General features: G+C 38.9%; 1 protein-coding gene across 15 annotated transcripts in view; it reads left to right on the top strand.

Moving 5' to 3' along the window:
- Positions 1-23866, top strand: part of SYNE1 (spectrin repeat containing nuclear envelope protein 1) — a 494970-nt gene that overhangs the window by 160596 nt on the left and 310508 nt on the right. For all 15 annotated transcript variants that reach the window (XM_040238711.1, XM_040238710.1, XM_040238708.1 and 12 more), the window contains 13 exons: positions 1750-1846; positions 2562-2764; positions 4747-4911; positions 5375-5527; positions 6552-6695; positions 9027-9200; positions 12109-12267; positions 12562-12726; positions 14423-14557; positions 18168-18326; positions 18507-18715; positions 19593-19701; positions 21780-21944. In XM_040238711.1, coding sequence (XP_040094645.1) covers positions 1750-1846; positions 2562-2764; positions 4747-4911; positions 5375-5527; positions 6552-6695; positions 9027-9200; positions 12109-12267; positions 12562-12726; positions 14423-14557; positions 18168-18326; positions 18507-18715; positions 19593-19701; positions 21780-21944 — 2037 coding nt within the window. The remainder of the gene's footprint in view (positions 1-1749; positions 1847-2561; positions 2765-4746; positions 4912-5374; positions 5528-6551; positions 6696-9026; positions 9201-12108; positions 12268-12561; positions 12727-14422; positions 14558-18167; positions 18327-18506; positions 18716-19592; positions 19702-21779; positions 21945-23866) is intronic.

Here is a 23866-nt window from a genome sequence, read left to right as displayed (position 1 = left end):
GCTCCTTGAAATTGTGTCCAAACTAAATGGACACTATTTTTTAAAACTTTGCTGAATATATTTATTTGTTTCTTCAGTTTCTTACAAGGTCTTGAAAATTAGCTGTAATCATCCATGTTTGATGAAATCAGGACCTACTTATTTGTGAAATTATTCAAAGTTTAAATTCCATTAAATTACTCTTTCTCCATTTGGGAAGCAGGCAAAGGTTAAGGGAACAGGACATAAGGCTAAATAATGAGCTAACCAATTCTCAACAAAAATAAGAAAGCCTATTTCACTTATTGGGTAAGGTATTCATCAAGGAATCCCTCATTCCAGATAATTCACAGCTTTATTCAATATATCCATGAAGAATAGTTACTATGTAGTAAATGCAAACATAAAATGGTATGAAATGTATTCTATGTAACTTTTTAAATATAGTCATGAAATGCTATAAATTTCTATTAATAAAATCTAGGGACTCCTATGAAATTGTTGTATGAATAGTTTTGCATCTGCACACAAGCATTTTGCATTGCCACATTAAGCATTCATCAGCATCCCATTCAGAACTTCAGCTAGTTTTTGAAGACTAATTTTATATTTTATAGTAGTGACACAAAGTATTTTACTGAGTTTAAATCATAGGAACTAATTATGCTATTAAAAGGAATTAAGAAGACTTTGGTAATATGTTGTTATCTATAATTGCTTTAATTTTCTACTTTTAGAAAAGTAGGAATAATTTTTGAAACAGGAATTATTTCATGTTTTCTGGAGTTAGCAATAATGAAAATCACCTGTGTGTCCTCCATTGTCTCCATTTGCTTATAGTAACTCTAATGCATACGTAAATTGCATACAGACCCATTAGATATAGGGGCTCCCCGGTAGCTCAGCGGTAAAATACTCCTACAATGCAGGAGGCGTGGGTTCAGTCCCTGCGTTGGGAAGATCCCCAGAGAAGGAAATGGCAGTCCATTCCAGGATTCTTGCCTGGAGAATCCCATAGACAGAGGAGCCTAGAAGTCTAGAGTCCACAGGGTTGCAAGAGTTGAACATGACTTAGCAACTAAACCACCACCATATTAGATATAGATGTATCTTATCTTTGATTTTTCTGCTGAGGCTTCCCTGGTGGCTCAGAGGTCAAAAAGCATCTGCCTGCAATGCAGGAGACCTGGGTTTGATCCCTGGGTCGGGAAGATCCCCTGGAGAAAGATTAATAGAAATATGAGAACATGGATAACATGGATAGAATGTATGATTATTTAGCAATTTTCTACTTGGAAGTATTTTTGTATTTACTTTTTAAGAAAGTGTGCCTTGTGCCAATTATTTATATTCTGAAATACCCCAGAATCATCATCCACCAGAATTATTGTTCAAAGAGCAACAGAATCCCACAGCTAAGACCCAGTGGGACACTTTCAAATGTTGTTCCAAATTTAGTGCTTTCTAAATGTTAGCCCCACATACTCTGGAGAAGCTTCTGTCTCTTCTAAAAACAAACCCTTGGGTGGAGAAGAAGTGTAATATTTTCTCAATCCAGGGGTGAATTAGAAGCAAAAGTGGGGAATAAAGTTATATTCTCTGAAATAATCAGGTTATTTATGGCAGTTGAATTAAGTCGATGTTTTGCAGAAAAGTGAGGTTGGTAAATTTGAGTAAGACAGGCACATACCTGCATTGCTGAAGACTGACTTTGGCATGTCTGCATAAGCCTATATTAGTTATCATCTAACCATTCCTTCTTTTTTCTAGTCTTTTATAGAAAATAGCAAGTTCTTTGAACAATATGAAGTGACATACCAGATCTTGAAACAGACAGCTGAGATGTATGTCAAAGCTGATGGTTCAGGTAAAACACAAGACAGAATTTGTTGTAGTATTGAATACAGTAGAATTTAGAACCCACATGTTTCTGTATGATTAAATCAGTTTTTCTCTGCAGAATCTTTGTGTGACCATGCCATTGGCCTGAAAAGTCATATTGGATTCAGTTCCCTTGACTTTGTGTTATGCCTACCCTGTGTGTGTGTGTGTGTGTGTGTGTGTGTGTGTGTGATTTTCTAAAAGAAAGGAAAATAAGTTTTCTCTTTCTAAATTGTAATGGTCAAACCTATTTTAAATTCCAATGGTTAAAGGCAAAATTGGACCTGAATATTATAATAAAATAAATGAAAACTTAAGTTCGTGGAAAGACACAATTATAAAATACATCTATTTCATTTTGCAGATATATTTCTCATATTTGCTGAAAATGAACTATAGCATATATGATTGTACTATATATGTGTCCATCGGAATGCATATAAAATGCAAACAAATATATGCCATCTATTATTAATATATACCATTTATCAGAAATTTTAAATATTCATTGTCTTTAATCTTTATAAATACCTATGAATAAGATATAATGTATCCCCAACATTAGCTGAATGTGATTCTAACCGTTACATCTGTTAAATTTAAAATCCTAGGAAGAATCATAAATGCCCTCCAGTAGACCCTAGAAAAAAGGTGTTGTGGATTTAAAATATAAAACAGGGATTATAACTTATCTGTTTCAGTGGAAGAAGCTGAGAATGTGATGAAATTCATGAATGAAACCACTGCCCAGTGGAGGAACCTCTCCGTGGAAGTCAGGAGCGTGCGGAGCATGCTGGAGGAAGTCATCGCCAACTGGGACCGATACGGCAATACCGTGGCTAGTCTTCAGGCTTGGCTTGAGGATGCTGAGAAAATGCTAAATCAGTCAGAACATGCCAAAAAGGTAAGACTGCTACTTAAAACAGGAAACGAGCACAGCGATGGAAATAGGTGACTTTCACAGCAAACTTCTCTAGGGAGTGTTCTGTGTTTGCATATGTGTCACACAGATCCTGACTTTGCCTTAAACGCTGCACTTTCAGGTGAGTAAATTGTTTTAGACCAAGAAATGTTCCGCTTCTAAAGTTTACCATTAAGACAGTATTGGACTTTTGCATTCAGAGAGCTATAACTGATGGAGGGGCAGCCAAACCCAGTGGGCAGCAGAGGGCGCTATACACACACTAAGGTTTGTGATTTAAAGAGCACAGCCTCTGTGGATTTCCTAATTTAAGAGAGGATGGCAGATTCGTGTTGATGTATGGCAAAACCAATACAATATTGTAAAGTAATTACCCTCCAATTAAAATAAATAAATTTACATTAAAAAAAATAAAAATAAAAGCTCAAAAAGAAAAAAGAGAGGATGAAAACAACTTTGGGCTTCCCAGGAATCCATCTGCTAACGGAGGAGACGCAGGAGACACGGGTTTGATCCCTGGGTCAGGAAGATCCTCTAGAGAAAGAGATGGCAAGCCGCTCCAGTATTCTTTCCTGCAAAATCCCATGGACAGAGGAGCCTGGTGGGCTACAGTCCATGGGGTCGGAAAGAGTCCAATACGACTGAGTGACTGAATGCTGATCCTTTAAAACAATTTTGGCTGATGTCGCCCAAAATCTGTGTGATGGCATTATACAGATTCAACAGATGGATCACCACATGTTTGTCTCTCTGGAAGTTTGTTTTTGGATTTTATCAACTGTCAGTTAAGGTCTTCTGGGTAGGAGTGATTCTCTTTCCTCCTGTTACAGGTGTGTGCAAGAATCCCTGTCTTTAATATCACTTACATTAAAATATCACATGAAATGGACTGATTTCTGTATATATCCTTCTCAATGGGAGTCTGGTATTTTCTCATGGAAAAACAACTTTTATGTAAAACATTAAAATGCCGGTTCCCCATTAAGAGGTATAGCACTTAGAATTACTGCTTGCCATTCAAGATTAGTTCTTTGATTATTATGTTATACAAGCAGTTGTATAATTTTTATGTTTCCCATTCTATATTTCATGTAGATTAAGTACTTTCATGTACCTGGGCACTGTAACCCACACAGATTTTGGCTTTTCTGATTAGACTGGCAGTGCCCTAGCAGATGTCATATGTGTTAATTTCATCCAAGGGGATATAACCACCAGAAACAGAAGTGTTCTCACCGGTTTATGTAGGAAGTCCTGCCACACACGACTTGTGAAATTGATTTTGAATTATGGTGTTCTTGGTTTTTACCATAGTGCATATGTGTGTGTGTGCTCATGCACACAATTTGAAATCCAGTGGAAGCTGCTCCATCATCAAATGTGTAACCTTAAATAAGGAAGGATGTCATTGTATTATGTATTCTTGGCCCAGATAATTACTATTTTTTAATTTTCCTTGAAGAGTTTATCTTCATGATTGTTAATTATCTTCATGGACTGTATTCAGATTTTAAAATTTGATTTTAATATCAAAAGTAATCAGTAAAATGTTTCTTGAAAAAGATATATATATTCCCTAAAGCTATATATTCCCTAAAAATATACCTTCTATATGACTCTGGCACTGGTATTTACTAGCCTGAAGAATAGAGGAACAAATCCATTACATTCACAGAAATTCAGCTTTTTCATCTGTAAAATAGGAATAACAGAATATGGTCATCATGTTTTGTTTTGTTTTCAGCAAAATGTGTGGCATACATGTTTTTGTAAAAAGGCACAATTTCTAGTTCACATTTTTTAACTTTTTTATTAAAATTTTCCATTTTGAAAGAAAGTTAAAATTCACCTTAAAATTTGCACAAATTTTAGAACCAAGATATTTCTCATGGTCTGGTTACTTTCATATCATTTATTAACATTTGGTTTATGATTTACAATAGTATGCATTGTTTCTTGTTTAGGATTTTTTCCGAAATTTGCCTCATTGGATACAGCAGCACACTGCCATGAATGATGCTGGCAATTTTTTAATCGAAACATGTGATGAGATGGTTTCCCGTGATCTCAAACAACAATTACTATTGCTAAATGGGCGATGGAGGGAGTTGTTTATGGAAGTCAAGCAAGTATGTTTTTCAAATATGTTTATGCCTAGAGCATGGGTGTGTCATAAATGTTGTGATAAACAGACTGTTTAGAGACTCTTTACTGTTATAGCATGGGCTTATTAAGGCAGAGTACAGATGTGTTTAGAACTGTTATGTTTCTATTTGGTCCTTTATTCTTTCCAATTTGTAATGGAGGAACATAACAGAAATGTATAATTTGATTAAAGATTATGTTGACATATGGAGCTTACTTACATAGAATGATTCATGCTTTAAATCATAATTTGTTGCTTCTATGCTAGCTCCTTTCTTCTTTTCACAGTAATTTGACTAACTTCAAGCATATCTAAAATAAGAATCAGGAATCAGTCTTTCCTACCACCTAACAATTCCAGATAGTATGTAGAAATGAAAGTTAAACAAGCTTCCTGAGTCTTGGCTTAATGGTTTTCTGTGTTGCACCACTCCCTTTTCTGAACAGTATGCTCGAGCTGATGAGTTGGACAGAATGAAGAAAGAATACAACGATTGTGTTACTGTCTTGTCTGATTTTGCAACCGAAGCCCATAGGAAACTTTCAGAGCCCTTAGAAGTCTCTTTTATTAATGTCAAGTTATTAATTCAAGACTTGGAGGTGAGCTGGTTTTCTGGAACACAAAGTGAAAAACCAATTCTATTGTGTAAAAAAAGATCAGTGAAGTTACTTAGGTCATTACAAGAACTGTTTCTGTGTCTCCTTGGCATCACTGTGACATGTATGCATATCCTGATTTCTGCCTCTCATAAAAAAGCTATCTAAATATTTTAAGATTGACCATAGGGTAACTTCAAAATAGTTTTTTAATAGAAATTTTCATTTTCTACAACCAAATTATAAAGTACTAGGGAAAAACAGATGTCTGGAGATACCTCCACATAAATGCCTCCAACAATAAAGGATTTACTAAACAAATCATGCTATTTACATATTTTGAATACCCGGCAGCTCTCAAAAATGAAGCAGTGAAAGAATATTTAATGACACGGAAAGACTTTTCCAATACATCATTAAGTAAGAAAAGCAAAACAAAGCATCATCCTTTTTTTGTAAAAATAAAAATAGGTGTAAATACACACAGGAAAAATATTAATTTTGTTTAAGTAATTTTAGCAGAGCCTTGTGGTGGTAGGGGTGTTGGCTCTGGTGTGAGAAGACTGTATTAAATTTTCATTATTATCTCTAAGTTACAAATTTTTGCAATGACAATGTGTTACTCATTTTAAAGAAGTAAGTTGTTTCATTTTTAAAATCAGAATTGCCCCAAATTGTTAACATGCATTTACCTGATATAATGTTTACAGATTACATTGATATGTATTTTGAAAGTGTAAGGATTACTTCTGCTTATCTTTATGTTAACCTAAGGATTTATGGTGATATTTAAGGAAATTTATTTGTTAAATTCTATTCATTTTATTTATTTTCTTATATTTATTTCTATTTATTTTCTTATATCAATATATTAGTAATGAAGGAAAGTAATCGTTGGACTCTCCAAAATATTATTACAAGTATAGAGTTTTATTCAGTACATACTGATTTGTATCCATTTGTGAACTCTTGAAATTAAGAGTAAATGTAACATGTGTTAACATAGCTGTTTCAATGATTCATGTAGGATATTGAACAGAGGGTACCTGTGATGGATGCTCAGTATAAGATGATAACAAAGACAGCGCACCTCATTACCAAAGAGATCTCTCAAGAAGAAGCTAATGAAATGTTTGCAACCATGTCTGGGCTCAAAGAGCAACTAACCAAGGTGGGAAAATATTTTTAAAGCATGAAACTCCATTAAGGACTAACATCACTTTCAGCTCATCTTACTACTATTTTGTCACTGCAGGCAACTCATTCACCTGTTAGCAGATCCTGTGTTTATTTCTTATTGGGATTCTTCATCTAGTAACTTTGTCATGAGCTTTAAAAAATGAAACTATGGAGATGATAACTAAAGCTTTGCCTCTTTCATTAGAAGTACTAGTACATGTATTTTAATAGAAAGGTAAGCCTCCTCTGGAACAACAGAGGACCAGTTAGAAGCAATGAAATGGGAAGCAAGGGGAGAAGAAGAGGAGGAGGAAGACATCATATACTTATGTGAGAAAGAATTCCAGCATACTCTTCTATTGGGGTGTATTGATATTAGACATACTTACACGCTCTTTATTATTACACCATTTTTTTTTCACTTGCACAATCACAGAATAGTGAAATTCTTCCCTATTCATCTCACAGAGCTCACTTTGGACTTAGGATACATACATTTATGCCACTTCTGTGCAGGAAACTCAAAGAATATGAAATGACCCATAAGTCATTTCTATTCTATTGAGGGGTTTTCCTTAACAGCTTTGGAAGTTTCATTAGGATGTTTTATCTATCTAAAGTTGCATTTTATAAAGATGATATTGTTCTCAAAGTCCATTTAACTGGGTAATTAATACCTGGTTTTTTCCTTAAAAAAAAAAAAGGAGTGATTATGTAAGTGAAGAGAAAATTTTATAATGAAGAATTGGAAAACAAAGGGAAATAAAACAGAAAACTCTTTTAATTAGGAAAGGAAATTTAGAAAGAGAAAGACCAATATAGAATTCATTCAAAAAAGGAATAAATGAGACAGGTAGAAATAGGAAGAATCAAGGCCATGGAAGGAAGATAAAATTTTGTCAAACTGGTATATATGAGAATGCTAATTTTAAATCCTTTCAAATATCCAAGATGATTTATAAGGATTTGGTACGATTTGGAGTCAACATTATCAACTGGATAACCTTCAAGCAGCCTTTAGAGCTGTGTCTTGGGCTGGCACATCTCAGCCTAGGTTGGGCTTAGTGATTTAGGGCAACTTCTGAGAAAGCAAATTGCTCCTTTAGACACAAGTAAGTCATCACACTTTCTTAACTGCTGTGTTAGATGTAGCATCTTGGTAAGATTCCTTTTGTGTCCTGAGAAGATTTAGAAAGCATACCAATTATTACGCATGTCAGCAGATTATCTTTATTTTGTTCAGTAATTTTAACAGAGCCCTGTGGCAACAGGACAGTGGCTTGCTTTCTATGAGTTTCTCCTTCATTTGGTATATCCAAGAGCATGAGAATAATTACAAGGTAAATAAAAAAAATAAATGATCTACTAACAGATACTTAATTTCCTTTCCTTGGTTTCTAAAAGCATTGGGTTGACCAAAAAGTCCATTCAGGTTTTTTCATACCACCTTAGGGAAAATGCAAATAGATATTTTGGTCAACCCATTATACTCTGGGAGCAACTCTAAATAAAATGAGGGGGACAGGAAGTTCTTGCAAGATTGTATGAGTTCTTAGATTCCAACAAATATGACAAAGCAAAAACTTGGTCAAGATCTTCATCTTCAGGAGCTCATCATGAAGATAAAGACAATGCAGGTGTATATTACATTTTTTAAAAAAAGAAGTAACAGATGAGAGCTGGGCCAATTCAGATGAGGGAGAACCAGCATGACAACCTTTGTGAATAAATTTGCATATGACATGAGTGCTTGGTGTGAGTGGGTTATCGATGGGGAAAGAGTGGCTAAGCATGGAGCTTGAAGGAGGTTAGGAGAGGCACAGGACCTCCCTGGGAGGAACACATCAACAACTTGTAAGTTTGTCTAGAGTTAAGGGGTCAAGTAGTGGAGTTCTTAGAAATGAAGTTGGAAAGTCCAAGTTGGCTTAGATAATGGTCATTCATGACTGTCTTAGGTCAGATTTTGAGCCCAGTGTGAAGATGGGTTGCAGAGTTCATAAAATGGAATTTGATGCCATCTAGCTCACTGACATAATTTGGATGAGTTAGACCTATCCAAATGAGCAAATACATCCTATAGATGTATTTTCGTGAGAACGCTCAGTAGCATTTACTTGTCTCAGTGGTACAATAGTAGTGCTTTTTTTTTTTAACATCAAAATTTAACAATACACAGGAAATATCATTAAAGAGTATCTCTGGAGATCTGTAAGCACAAAACAACCCTATAATGAAGAAAACATTCCCAAGAGCCATGAATAGTGCCCCGAGCTTATGGTCTTTCATGGCCTTCAATGGAATTTGTGTCTTTGTTTTTTTAAAGGTCAAAGACTGTTACTCCCCACTCCTTTCTGAGTCTCAACAGCTGTTGGTACCGTTGGAGGAACTGGAAAAGCAGATGACAGCCTTTTATGACTCACTTGGGAAAATCGATGAAATTATGACAGTTCTTGAACACGAGGCACAATCTAGTCCTCTTTTTAAACAGAAACATCAGGTAAGGAAATTTTTCTTTCAGGAGACCTAGTTAATTGAATGCAGAGACAGTAACATTAAGGTGCATATAATGATAGAAATTCAGTGATAGGAGAAGAAAACTTTTAATAGAATAGTACTGGCAACTCAAAACAAAAACGCATGGCCAAAGATGAAAACCCTATTCACTACAGATAGAATAAAAAATGTTATCGCTCTATATATTTATATATAGGTATATTTACATAGGGGCTTCCCTGGTGGCTCAGTGGTAAAGAATCCACGTGCCAATGCAGAAACCAGGGAAATGTGGGTTCAATCCCCGGGTTGGGAAGATCCCCTGGAGGAGGACATGGCAACCCACTCCAGTATTCTTGCCTGGAGAATTCCATGGACAGAGGAGCCTAGCGGGCTACAGTCCATTGGTCGCAGAGGGTGAGACACGACTGAAGTAACTTAGGCATACCTGCATATTAATGTAGATAAAAATTGTATAGATAAATTTTAAACTGTATATATTGAGCTATGTACAGAAATAAATAATTGCATTCCATTTCTGTCCGGTGTCTGTCGTCTGTCTTATGAGATCTTTTCACGCCTTTAGGATTAGATCAATCGACATGATCATAGCATTCTGGAAATGTATTTGGAGTGAGAATCATTCTTCTTTGTCTCAGTTTTAGTAAGCAAATCTGCATGCAGAACAGCCTCCTACTGAGTGTGACAGTTAATTGGCTTATTTAGTTGGTTTATTATAAATGAACTTAAACAACAGAGGGTGAAACTGATGGGCAAAAGGTTTGCCACTGTATTCATCAAAGTAGACTCATGGAAGGAAGTCAGCGTCACTTAGCAGAAAGAGCAGAGAACATCTGAAGTGAGTCAGACAGGTATTCAGAACTGATACAGCAAATTACAAAGCCTTGATTAGCTTTCTCACGTTGAAATGCGAGTGGTGGTACCCAAATTGAGAACTTGTTGTAGAGATTATATTAAATATTCTATAATAGGACTAACACATTAGGGTACATACTCTATAACTGGTAGCAATTAACATAATTATTATTATTAATGATAAGTCACAATGATGACGCCAATGCAGGAGATGCAAGAGACGTGGGTTCAATCCTTGATTCAGGAAGATTCCTCTGGAGTTGGAAATGGCAACCCATTCCAGTGTTCTTGCCTGGAAAGTTACATGGACAGAGAAGCCTGGTGGGCTGCATTCCGTGGGGTTGCAGAGTCGGACACAACTGAGCGACTCAGCCCACACGCAATGATTATACCACCAAACCCTATTCTAATGGCTTCTCCTCCTATTGGTTAAAGATTGTCTTTCAGTTTGAAATCATAGTGCCATTTCCTATGTTCCCAAATTGCTATATGTCTCCATCAAATAATCCTTTCACAATTAAAATTGTATTTACTACTTTTAATGGTAAAATATGAGTAAGATTTTTCTAGGGCTTGCCTGATAGCTCACTTGGTAAAGAATCCACCTGTAATGCAGGAGACCCCGGTTTGATTCCTGGGTCAGGAAGATCTGCTGGAGAAGGGATAGGCTACCCACTCCAGTATTCTTGGGCTTCCCTGGTGGCTCACCTGGTAAAGAATATGTCTGCAGTGTGGGAGACCTGGGTTTGATCCCTGGGTTGGGAAGATCCCCTGGAGAAGGGAAACGCTACCCACTCCAGTATTCTGGCCTGGAGAATTCCATTGACTGTATAGACCACGGGGTCACAAAGAGTCAAATACAACTGCGCAACTTTCACTTTCACTTCAAGATTTTTCTAACATATGTTACTCTCTTACTTCCTAAATGTTCAAAATGAACAAGTAAATCCTTACTCTGTCTTCCCCAAATAAAACAGAAATCTTGCTCTTAATATTTGCATCTAAGTTACCCAAACTGGTATCTATATTACCAGTTTGAACTATTTTTTCCAAGTAATCAAGGATGCTGAAGTGCAAATGGTGTAGATTCAAGTCAAAAAAAACGACTGCTTGCCGTGGAGCTGAATAATTTCCATGCTGTCTAAGGCAGAAATTGCCAGGATCCCAGGATACAGTCAGGGGTGAAAGGCTTATGAGTCACCATTGCTTTTCATCTGCAAATGCGTGACAACTGCCAAGTATTCCCAGGCCCACTAGTCTGCTGCCTTTTGTGTTAGAATCTGGGGTCCACTTGGGAGCTCAGTTGGTAAAGAATCCACCCGTAATGCAAGAATCTACCTACAATGCAGGAGACCTGGGTTTGACCCCTGGGTTGAGAAGATGCCTTGGAGAAGGAAACAGCAACCCACTCTTGCCTGGGAAATCCTGTGGACAGAGGAGCCTGGTAGGCTACAGTCCATGCAAGAGTCAGACATAATTTAACAACTAATCCACCAACCAACCTGGGGTCCTCCATTTTATTAATGAGGTTGATAGTTTGTAAACCTTAAGAATTCAAATGTTGTATAATTTAGGATATTCAATTTATATATACTGCTTCAACCAACTCAGTAAAGTATAATATGCACTGGCATTAAATTTATTGAGGCAGATTATAGCCTGATATGTATATTGATTTCATTATTGTTTTATACAATAAATTATGGACCTGTTGGTTGGTAGGAGGAAGGCATGCACCAGGCAGATAACAATTTTGATGCTCTGTCATTCTCTTGATATTAATAAGGTAGGCATGAAATGTAAAAGATTTCAGAAACCTCAGCATGACATCTAAATACCTTATATAAAAGGCACTGACTTCAGTGATTGCTTAAAATCGTGCTTTTCTGAAAAGCACCACCTCTCCATACTTTTGGTTTTACTTATTGCTGATTAAAAGCCAAAAAGCTATATAATGTTGTTAATGTTTTGTATGATTACTCTCATTCTTTCTTGCCCTTTTAAATACTATTGTTATGAGTTCCCTTTCCTTGTAGGAACTGTTGGCTTGTCAAGAAAGCTGTAAGAAAGCCATGACTCAAATTGAGAAAGGCAGCCAGAGCGTTCAGAAGTTTGTGACCTTGAGCAACGTGTTAAAGCATTTTGATCAGACGAAGCTACAGAGAAAGATTGCAGATATGCATGTTGCTTTTCAGGTAGGTTCACTGCCTGCCTTAGAGATGTGAATGAAGAAAATTCCAAGAAGACTTGTAATTACCCCATTTCATGTCTTCACTCTTGACAAACAGCTCATCTACTGGTGTTTGGAAACCAATCATTTTACTTCTTTCTTTGTTATTAATTAATATTTAGAAGGATTGCTTATTCTCATCATAATGACATATATTCCTTCCAAGTGTTTTTTGAAAGAAATAGTATTCTTTAACAAATGACATTTTCAATGACTAGAGATCAATATCCCATTATGATTATTATTTTTTTTAATCAAGAATATGGTAAAGAAAACTGGAGATTGGAAGAAACATGTGGAAACCAACAGCCGCTTGATGAAGAAGTTTGAGGAGTCTCGAGCTGAGTTGGAGAAGGTGCTCAGGGTCGCTCAGGAGGGCCTGGAGGAAAAGGGGGACCCGGAAGACCTGCTGAAGAGACACACCGTGAGTGCATCCCACGTGGGCCCTTGAGGACGTGAGGACATGAGCAAGCCATCTTGGATGAAAAATAAAAAGAGCGTAATGTTCTAATACAGAGAAGGAGAGAGAGACAGAGAGAGAGGGAAGAAAAAGAAAATGGAGGGGGAGGAGAAGGAAAGGAAGAAGGAAGCGGAGAGGAGAAGGGGAGAAAGAGAGCGGAGAGGGAGAAATGAGCCAGGAGCGGGAACTTGTTAGATACGAAACCCGAAGAAATGACAGCAAAAAGAACCTCAGAAACAGTTGACAGCTGCCCTATAATTGGCCATTCTTGAGCCCTTGGAGTAGCAGATAACCATGGGAGAGATAATTCAGACTCTCCAAACTACTAACTCATTATTTAGCTGAAACACTCTTTCATGACCAACAATGTGCTTTCTAAGAGAGAAGTTTAGGGGGATGGCTAAGTCTTTGTGCTTATATCATAATTCTGCCATCTCACATGTGGAATAGGTGCCATATCACTTGAAGTTTGATAGCTGATCTACAGCTTGAGCCTGTATTGTGAAGCCGTCTCCCTGTTAATCATACTCATTTAAATTATATCAGTATTGAGAATATGAGTAATCTCTTAAATGGTGTATGGAGATGATTCCCTCTAACAATGTATACTTTTTTCCTGAAATTTCAGTGGATATTTATGTAAGCCACACTCTCAAATGATGAATGCAATGCATTTGTGATGTAGCTGATGGATTTAGGTTTGATGTCCATGACCATCCAACATCTCATTCAAATTTATACACCGCTACTCTGCTGTTCTTTCTTTTGAATCACTGTAGCTTCCCAGCATACATAATCTTAAGACTTTGTGAGACTTAGCCATGTATATTTGTGCAGGTGTTGTATTCATCTGCCCAGGCTACCATAAAAAAAATAATAATAAAGACAGGTTGAGTGGCTTAAGCAATAGGAATTTATTTTCTCAGTTTTGAAAACTAAGTCTGAGATTAGGGTAGTAGCCTGGCTGGGTTCTGGTGAGGACTTTTCCTGATATGCAGTTGGTTGCCTCACTGTGTCCTCACATGGCAGAGATAGGTAGAGGGGAAGATCTTCAATGTCTCACCTTGAAAAAGGGCACTCATTCCTCCATGAGAGACCCACCCTCAGATATCATCACACCGCAGGTTAGGGCTTCAATATATGACTTTGATGGGATGGGATGGTGGGGACGGGGCAACACAATTCAGTCCACAGTTTGTGTGCTTGGTGTGAATGCAGAAATGGCTCATAATGAACCAGCAAGGCCTGGAACACACTGCAGTTAGGAAGTGAGGGATGGTGAGGTTTAGTCCTGGCTTCCACTCAGCTCTTCTGACTTTTACCAAAGAAGAACTAAAACTCTGTCCCTGTGGGATCAAGTTTTTAGGATCTCCCATTGGCTCTCTAGAATAATCTATCAAATTTGAAAACTGCAAAGACTTTTTTTCTAAAAAATAAAAAAGTCCTAGTTGAATTTCAGATTCAACGGCTTCTAATTCATCATTGTGGATAATTATAGTTTGTTCCTGAAAACAAAATGGTAGTCACCCGGAAGGTTTGAAGAGGGCAGCAGCTGGCTAAGAGGCTTGTTTAGAGGCGTGACTACTTCACTGTCTGGTGTCTGATGCTGCCTTTTACTCTGCCTGACACTCGTGACCACTCTCCCCCTTCTCCACGCCAGGAGTTTTTCAGTCAGCTGGACCAGAGGGTGCTCAATGCTTTCCTGAAAGCGTGTGATGAGCTCACTGACATTCTCCCTGAGCAGGAGCAGCGGGGCCTGCAGGAAGCCGTCAGAAAGCTCCACAAACAGTGGAAGGTGAGTCAGGACCACACGGGAAGGTCATGTATCATGGATGAGGGAAGAGAACATGAGGGCATGGGGGTTCACTGGTCACAGAAATGTAGAAACTAGGGAAAGTTATCATAGTTTTTAATACCTTTGCCATTGAAAAAGCTGAGCTTGAATAAAACAGGAATATGATAGAATTTTGCTTTTCCTGTTTTCTTAAAGATTTTTTTAATTTTAATTTTTTTGTCTCTGCTTTTTATTTATTTTTTAATATAAATTTATTTAATTGGAGGCTAATTACTTTACAATATTATATTGGTTTTGCCATACATCGACATGCATCTGCCACAGGTGTACACGTGTCCCCATCCTGAATCCCCCTCCCACCTTCCCCCCCAATACCATCCCTCTGGGTCATCCCAGTGCACCAGCCCCGAGCATCCTGTATCATGCATCGAACCTGGACTGGTGATTCGTTTCACATTTATACATGTTTCAATGCCATTCTCCCAAATCATCCCACCCTCTCCCTCTCCCACAGAGTCCAAAAGACTGTTCTATACATCTGTATCTCTTTTGCTGTCTCGCATACAGGGTTATTGTTACCATCTTTCTAAATTCCATATATATGCGTTAGTATACTGTATTGGTGTTTTTCTTTCTGGCTTACTTCACTCTGTATAATAGGCTCCAGTTTCATCCACCTCATTAGAACTGATTCAAATGTATTCTTTTTAATGGTTGAGTAATACTCCATTGTGTATATGTACCACAGCTTTAAAGATTTTTTTAAATTTTAGTTTATGTGCGGTTGCACTGGGTCTTCTTTGCTGCATGTGGGCTTTCCCAAGTTGCGGTGAGCAGGGGCTACTCTCTACTTGGCAGTGCACACGCTTCTCACTGCAGTAGCTTCTCTTGTTGAAGTGCCCAGGCACTAGGGCACTCTGGCTCAGTAATTGTGGCACACGAGCTTATTGCCTAGTGGCACGGGGGATCTCCTGGACCAGCAATTGAACCCATATTCCCTGCATTGGCAGGCAAAGTCTTTAACCCCTGGACCACCACAGAAGTCCTGCTTTTCCTATTTTTAAGTATTATCAATTTCATTATATTACTTAAGAGTATGCTTTCTTTTCCTGATTATTTTTGGGGATGCGAACATCAAGGCATTTAACTTTTTTAGTGACATTTCATAAACTCTTCCCATCTTAGTTATGTTAGGTATGCTATTGAAATTACAAGAAATGTTTCTTATAATTTCAGTAGGATGGTGTATGAAATACATCATATATATATGAAATATATATTCTGTATTCATATTTCATATGAAAGCATCATATATATACATTATGTATGAAAGTGTGAAAGTGTTTAGTTGCTCACTCGTGTCTAACACTTGTGACCCCATGGACTGTAGCTCACCAGGCTCCTCCATCCATGGAATTCTCCAGGCAAGAATACTAGAGTGGGTAGCCACTTCCTTCTCCAGGGACCTTCCTGACCCAGGGATAGAACCCAGGTCTCCTGCATTGCAGGCAGATGCTTTACCATCTGAGCCACCAGGGAAGTCCTATATATTATATATATTTGTATATAAAGTCTGCAATTATGTACTATGTATAGATAGGTATATACATATATGTGTATATATATATATATTTGAGGTTTTCAAGGATTTTGCCATCTGGTTTAGCTTGTTATTATCTGAAACATATAAATGGAAACAATTTATTGGTTAAGGATTCAGTGATGAACAAAGCATAATCCTTTCCCCCAGAGAGCTTAGAGTCCAGTAAGGGAGATAATTAGTTGCAAAATAATAAAAGTACAATATATAATAAGTTCCAAAAAGTGTAAGTAATACACTGATGAAAGCTTTGAAAGAGAGAAGTGGACCACTTGGACAGCAGACAAGAATAAGGCAGGTAATTAGTTTTGAGCTAGAGCCTTAAAGAAGCAGCAGAGACCTGGGGGCGGCTGGGAGGAAGAAAGCAAGCTGGAGGGTGTGCCAGGGGCACGCGGGTTCCACTGGGCTCAGTGTGACTGGAGCGTCTTGCGTGGGCTTGTCTCATGGAAGCAGACTTCAGAATCTGCATGTCAGGGGAAGCAGCTGTAGGTGACGGGGCCCTTGAAGGTGTCATCCTTGGGGCAGACTGGAGGAAGCTATACTAGCAGCAGACTCACAAGTGATGCTCTGAGGGAATACTGAGTGGTGAATTTCACATGTGTTAGCTGAAGAAGCCATGAGATCCAGAAAATAGGCAGCTGGAACCCTCTCCATCAGGCTGTGGCACTGTCTGGATTTTGTTTTTCTAACCTCAGTAACATAGGCTAAAAATTTCAGCCCTTTGCATAAGAAAAACACAATTAAAGACATACCTTTTAAAATAGATAACCAACAAGAACCTGCTATATAGTACAAGGAACTATAATCAATATTTTGTAATAACCCATAAGGGAAATAATCTGAAAATATATATATGTGTATATATTTATATATATATATATGTATAATAATTTGAATCACTTTGCTGTACACCTGACATTGTAAATCAGTTATGCTTCAATAAAAATTAAAAAGAAATACCTTTTTACTTGCTAAATTTGAATTTTTTTTTTAAAAAGATGCTTACAGAAATCCAAGCTTTTAAAGATGTCTTTGAGGTTTAACATTATCAAAAATGTACTGTGGAATAGAGACTATAATTGAAGGCTGTATTTTATCTACATACACACACACACACACACACACACACACACACACACACACATACATTCAACTCTCTGAGATATAATCTGTCCTAGTCTTTCCAAAGCCTTAACTCATTTTTCTCATCAGTTATTTCAGTGTTTTATGTTAATCTTTTAAATGCCATAGGAGACAAGTAGTCTAAAAATAAATTGTACAACTAAAGGGAATAATGAAGCTTATACTTGTATCAAAGAAGAATGTAAAACATTTCCCATTGTCAGGGTGCCATTGTTTGTGTGCTAGCTTGCTTGTGTTTTCTTAGTGTATGCTCCGAGTAGAAGATGACATAACAGGTGGTCAGAGCCATGGGCTGCTTAATCCTGGCTTTTTCACTAAAAAGGTTTCCTTGCACATCCCCTCAACCCCTGTGTAGTGAGCATAATATCTGTCCTTCCTACCTCATAGGGCTGTTGACAAGATTTAAAAGGACACATGCTAGGGAGCGGGAATATGAAATCAGTATGTGATTTAGAATCAAATCCAGCTTTTCTACTTAACCTTGAGCCTCAAGGGTCTGATCTTTAAAATAGGAATATTAATACCATATAGGGCTATTAAAGTTAAATAGGATAATCACTGTGGAAACACCCAACTCACAGCAGGCTGAAAAGCTTGGCTGTGGTCCTGGTACTTGGAAAAGTACAAAGCACAGAGTCTCAATGCTGATAATAAGGGATTAAGTCACATTTGCGCTAAGCTGTCCAGGTGGCTCAGTGGTTAAGAATATGCCTGCCAGTGCAGGAAAGGTCAGAGAGACAGGTTCAATCCCTGGGTTGGGAAGATCCCCTGGAAGAGGAACTATCTCATATTTTCTGCCACTTCAGTGGAAAATGTACATGATCAGGAATGGTATCCTATTTTCTGGACTCTTCCTATGGCATGCAGGATCTTCAAGCAGAAGCTCCATATCATTTACTTCATCTGAAGATTGAGGTGGAGAAGAACAGGTTCTTAGCTTCTGTGGAAGAGTGCAGAGCTGAGCTGGACCGAGAGACCAAGCTGGTGCCCCAGGAAGGCAGCGAAAAAATCATCAAAGAGCACAGGGTACGTCCCAGGGAGTCCCGGCGTCCCTTCAAGTATATCACTGATGCTTGCGTTTGGGTTTGAAAACACTCAGTAGCTTAATTACTTTATACTGCTAGACTAGATGGGAATCAGCCACGAAAATACAGCAGTCTTGTATGGATTCTCACAGAGATTATATAAATGTTTATTGCTCACTAGATCTTCTTCAGTGACAAGGGCCCTCATCATCTCTGTGAGAAAAGGTTACAGCTCATTGAAGAACTGTGTCTGAAACTTCCAGTCCGGGATACAGTCCGGAACACACCTGAGACCTGTCACGTGACCCTCAAGGAGCTCAGAGCTGCTATTGACTACACCTACATGAAGCTGGTGGGAGACCCAGACAAATGGAAGGACTACACAAGCAGGTAGTTGCGGGTGGCTCCCAGAGAAGGCCGTGGTCTTTCATAATTATTTTAATTCCGACATCGTTGCAAAACAAGTCGTGAAGTATGTTTCATCTTAGGCAATGAAGAAAATCAGATGGTATGATTGTGTACATGCTCTTGTACAAAAAAGGTTCATTAAATTTAAAGAATAAGTTTCAGTTAGAAAACTGAAACGGGGCTTCCCTGGTCTCTCAGCCGGTAAAGAATCCGCCTGCAATGCAGGAGACCCCATTTTGATTCCTGTGTCAGGAAGTTCCCCTGGAGAAGGGAACGGCTACCCACTCCAGTATTCTGGCCTGGAGAATTCCATGGACTATACAGTCCATGGGGTCGCAAAGAGTCGTACACGACTGAGTGACTTTCACGTTCACTTTCAGTCGGAAACAAGAGTGAAGCGCATTACTTCCAGGTCACCCAGATGTTGTCTCTTTGAATCAGAATTAGGCAATCTCTTTCTCTCTGACTTCCTCATGTCCCCGCAAAAGGGACTTCTGCCTCTTTGGGTTTCTGTCTCTGGTGGAGACACATGAGGACAGACCTCAGGTGTACCTTCCTCACTTCCATGTGCCCAGACTCTGAGATGCATCTTCCTCCACCGCTGAGCTCCATCTGCTCTGCTTCCCCTTTGGTTCAAGTGACTGAGCCCAGGGGTAGCCTCTCCTGCCTTGAGCTTCATGTGGGAGAAACCATTGCTGGGAAATTTGTTAATCAGTTTGCTAATGAGTTGAAAGCAATGTGTTAACCCATTTGCTCATCAGTTGATTATCAAATTTCCATGCATAAACTCAAAATAGAAAATGTATTCTAACCCTGGGGATATTTTCTCCCTTTAATAAGGAAATACCTGTTATTTCAGAATTTCTGAGTTCTCCTCTTGGATATCTGCAAAGGAGACCCAGTTAAAGGGGATTAAGAATGAGACCATTGATACTGCTAATCAAGGAGAAGTTAAACATGCTCTGGAGGTAAGTTCTGGGCCACTTTTTTTGTTACTAGAAAATAACTATTAATAAAAACAATAATGGCAACAGTCTAACTGATGTCTTGTTTTCTTTCTATAAAAAAATTGACTTCCTGAAAGTTGTCTTAAAAGAAGTCTCCCCCTGTTACTGTGGAGAGCTGTAGGGGTGTTCTCTATGGAATCATTGTTAGCTCTGAGATTTAGTCATGTTCAGTGGTGCCTCTAATGCCTCTTTAGCTAATGGGGAATCTTGCGAGGAAAATTGTATGCATGGGCGTACAACACAGTGGAGCTCAAGAATAGTCATGAAAAACAAGAACACTGCAGGTTTTTGTGCATTTTCAGCCACTCAAAAGCTGGGTTACAGAAGATGAGAGAACTGGGCACAGTCTCTAAGCATCGTTTCTATGTCACTTGCAGCTTGGGTTGGATCAGTCCCTGTGAGCATGGGTATTGCCTGATAAACCCAGCCAGGGCGACAGAACCTCAGGCCTGAATCCAGTTTGCAGTCTGTGAATGGCACACAGCAACCCTCTCCCTCTTATCTTGGCTCTTGGCTTTGTAGACACACGCTGCTGTGAATGTTATTTATCTTTCAGTATTTTGAACCACTGCAAGTCACAGAGTTGTTGATGAGAATATGCTGTGTTGTTTAGTCGCTAAGTCGTGTCTGACTCTTTTGTGACCCTATGGACCTTAGACCGCCAGGCTTCTATATCCATGGGATTTCCCAGGCAAGAATACTGGAGTGGGTTGCCATTTCATTCTCCAGGGAATCTTCCCCACTCAGGAACTGAACCTGAGTCTCCTGCATTGGCAGACAAGTTCTTTACTGCTAAGCCACCAGTGAAGCCCTGATAAGAATGCATTTCCCTTCTATTCCCATCCTCTGATTTTCATTTTTTCCCTATTAAATTTATAACCCCTTGACATGCTAAAACTACTCAACAATACCATGTCCATCTGTAGACGGATGTCTATATTTGCTCTTGGTTGCTGTTATGGTACCAAAAAGTTCACATCTTGGAACGAAGAAAGCATTTGCTTCTAAAACCAACTATTTCTTCTGTAAGTATTGGCCCTGTAAGACCCTCTTGTAGCAACACAGGCAGTCTGAGTCCACAGCTCTCAGCTACCCAAAGCAGGTGCAGGAGGGAGAGGCAGCCCTAGGCACCATTCCCCTGGTCCCCAGTCCTACAAGTGCTGATGCCTAGGGTCTTTCTGGTATCATCTTAGCCAATCAGTCTTCTCTTCCTGGATTAGAGCTGAGTTCCTGTTTGTGCACCTTACCATCTGGAGTATTGACTTCCAAAAACCAACCAAAGTCAAACATAAAATATGAGCTAATGAAGTTAAAATAAATCTTTGTGCTCAGCTGCTCAGTCGTGTCTGACTCTGCGGCCCCATGGACTGTATCCCACCAGGCTTCTCTGTCCGTGGCACTTTTCAGGCAAGAATACTGGAGTGGGGTGCCATTTCCTACTCCAGGGAGCCTTGCCAACCCAGGGATTAAACCCACATCTCTTGTGTCTCCTGCGCTGGCAAGTGGATTCTTTACCACTAGCACCATAAATCTTTAGAGCATCCATAGTAATATTCACCAAATAAACTCTTCAATAAAAGAAACCCACTAATTTAAAAAAAGACTCTGTCAATTTCTTCTTTTTTCTTTTTTTCAAAAAAATACAGTGTTCCTTCCAGCTACAGAAAATAAGGTGAAAAAGTATATGTTATAATTTCCAGTTCTGGTGTCACACATTCTACAGTACTTTTGGAAGCATCTTGGTTGTGATCAAGGAAATATCTGTAAATATGTAGATAGTTACGGAGGGAATTTTTTGGTATAGAGAACACTGATTATACACATCGAGTTTTGGCATTGAGGAAACAGTTCCTTCTAGCATTCATAGACTTTGCTTAAAGATGTGAACAAAAAGTGAAATAAGTGGGCACTGTGTTGGTGAATGAATGTCTGGCTCCTCTACCTCCGTGTTACAAACCTTCTTAGGCTGAGTTCTTTCTTGCTGGAAAGTTATGATTGACAGTTTTATTTTGCTCATCAAAAGTGTTCTTTCATTCCAGGAGATCAGAAGTGGTATTACCAAAAAAGGGGAGACTCTCAGCTGGCTGAAATCCAGGCTTAAAATTCTGATTGAAGTTTCTTCTGAGGATGAAGCCCAAAAGCAAGGAGATGAGCTGGCAAAATTATCTAGTTCTTTCAAGGCTCTCGGGACTTTGTTGTCAGAGGTAAACTATTTATTCACATGCTAAACGGAAGCTCTGGCTGGAGTCTGGAAGGTTCCTTTGGGTTTCAGTTTAACAAATAATTTTATTTAAAATGTGTATTAATAGTTTAAACTGAATGGTTATAACAAACACTTATGTATATGAAGATTGGTGGGGAAGATGAGCAGAATCTTTGCTTTGGTAGTCTGTGCCATTATTGGATATGTTATTAATAGTTCAGGTTCACCATTTATATTTAAAGTGCAAAGCTTCTAAATCCATACTTTTACTAGAAGCATTATTTCATGGTCAGTTTCAGGTAAATTACAGAGGTTAAGAACCCAGGTTTGAGAGTCAGACAAGCCCACTGGTAGAGTTTAACTCTGATACCCCATTTCCTACTTAACCATGAGCTTAAAATGGATAAAAAATACCCCAAAAGTTAACTACAAGAATTGAATGTAATACTGTATGTAAAGCACTTAGTACAGTGCCTGATGTTCAAGCTGGTTTTAGAAAAGGCAGAGGAACCAGAGATCAAATTGTCAACATCTGCTGGATCATGGAAAAAGCAAGAGAGTTCCAGAAAAACATCTATTTCTGCTTTCTTGACTATGCCAAAGCCTTTGACTGTGTGGATCACAATAAACTGTGGAAAATTCTGAAAGAGATGGGAATACCAGACCACCTAACCTGCCTCTTGAGAAATCTATATGCAGGTCAGGAAGCAACAGTTAGAACTGGATATGGAACAATGGACTGGTTCCAAATAGGAAAAGGAGTCCATCAAGGCTGTATATTGTCACACTACTTATTTAACTTATACGCAGAGTACATCATGAGAAACGCTAGACTGGAAGAAACACAAGCTGGAATCAAGATTGCCGGGAGAAATATCAATCACCTCAGATATGCAGATGACACCACCCTTATGGCAGAAAGTGACAAGGAACTAAAAAGCCTCTTGATGAAAGTGAAAGAGGAGAGTGAAAAAGTTGGCCTAAAGCTCAACATTCAGAAAACGAAGATCATGGCATCTGGTCCCATCACTTCATGGGAAATAGATGGGGAAACAGTGTCAGACTTTATTTTGGGGGCTCCAAAATCACTGCAGATGGTGAATGCAGCCATGAAATTAAAAGACGCTTACTCCTTGGAAGAAAAGTTATGACCAACCTAGATAGCATATTCAAAAGCAGAGACATTACTTTGCCGACTAAGGTCCATCTAGTCAAGGCTATGGTTTTTCCTGTGGTCATGTATGGATGTGAGAGTTGGACTGTGAAGAAGGCTGAGTGCTGAAGAATTGATGCTTTTGAACCGTGGTGTTGGAGAAGACTCTTGAGAGTCCCTTGGACTGCAAGGAGATCCAACCAGTCCATTCTGAAGGAGATCAGCCCTGGGATTTCTTTGGAAGGAATGATGCTAAAGCTGAAACTCCAGTACTTTGGCCACCTCATGCGAAGAGTTGACTCATTGGAAAAGACTCTGATGCTGGGAGGGATTGGGGGCAGGAGAGAAGGGGACGACAGAGGATGAGATGGCTGGATGGCATCACTGACTCAATGGACGTGAGTCTGAGTGACTCCGGGAGTTGGTGATGGTCAGGGAGGCCTGGCGTGCTGCGATTCAGGGGGTCACAAAGAGTTGGACACGACTGAGCGACTGAACTGACTGAACTGACAGTGCCTGAAGTGAAGTGAAAGTCGTTCAGTCATGTCCGACTCTTCGCAACCCCATGGATTATATAGTCCCTGTAATTCTCCAGGCCAGAATACGGGCGTTTTGGTTAGCCTTTCCCTTCTCCAGGGGATCTTCCCAACCCAGGGATCAGACCCAAGTCTCCTGCTTGCAAGCGGATTCCTTAACAGCTGAGCCACAGGGGAAGCCTGTACAGTGCCTGGAACAGAGTAAATAAGGGATGCTGTGCTGTGCTCGGTCGT

This window comes from Oryx dammah, unplaced genomic scaffold (genome assembly GCF_014754425.2).
Source record: "Oryx dammah isolate SB20612 unplaced genomic scaffold, SCBI_Odam_1.1 HiC_scaffold_4, whole genome shotgun sequence".
Classification (NCBI taxonomy): domain Eukaryota; kingdom Metazoa; phylum Chordata; class Mammalia; order Artiodactyla; family Bovidae; genus Oryx; species Oryx dammah.
The sequence above is the reverse complement of the archived record's forward strand: the minus strand, read 5'-3'. Positions and strand labels throughout refer to the sequence as shown.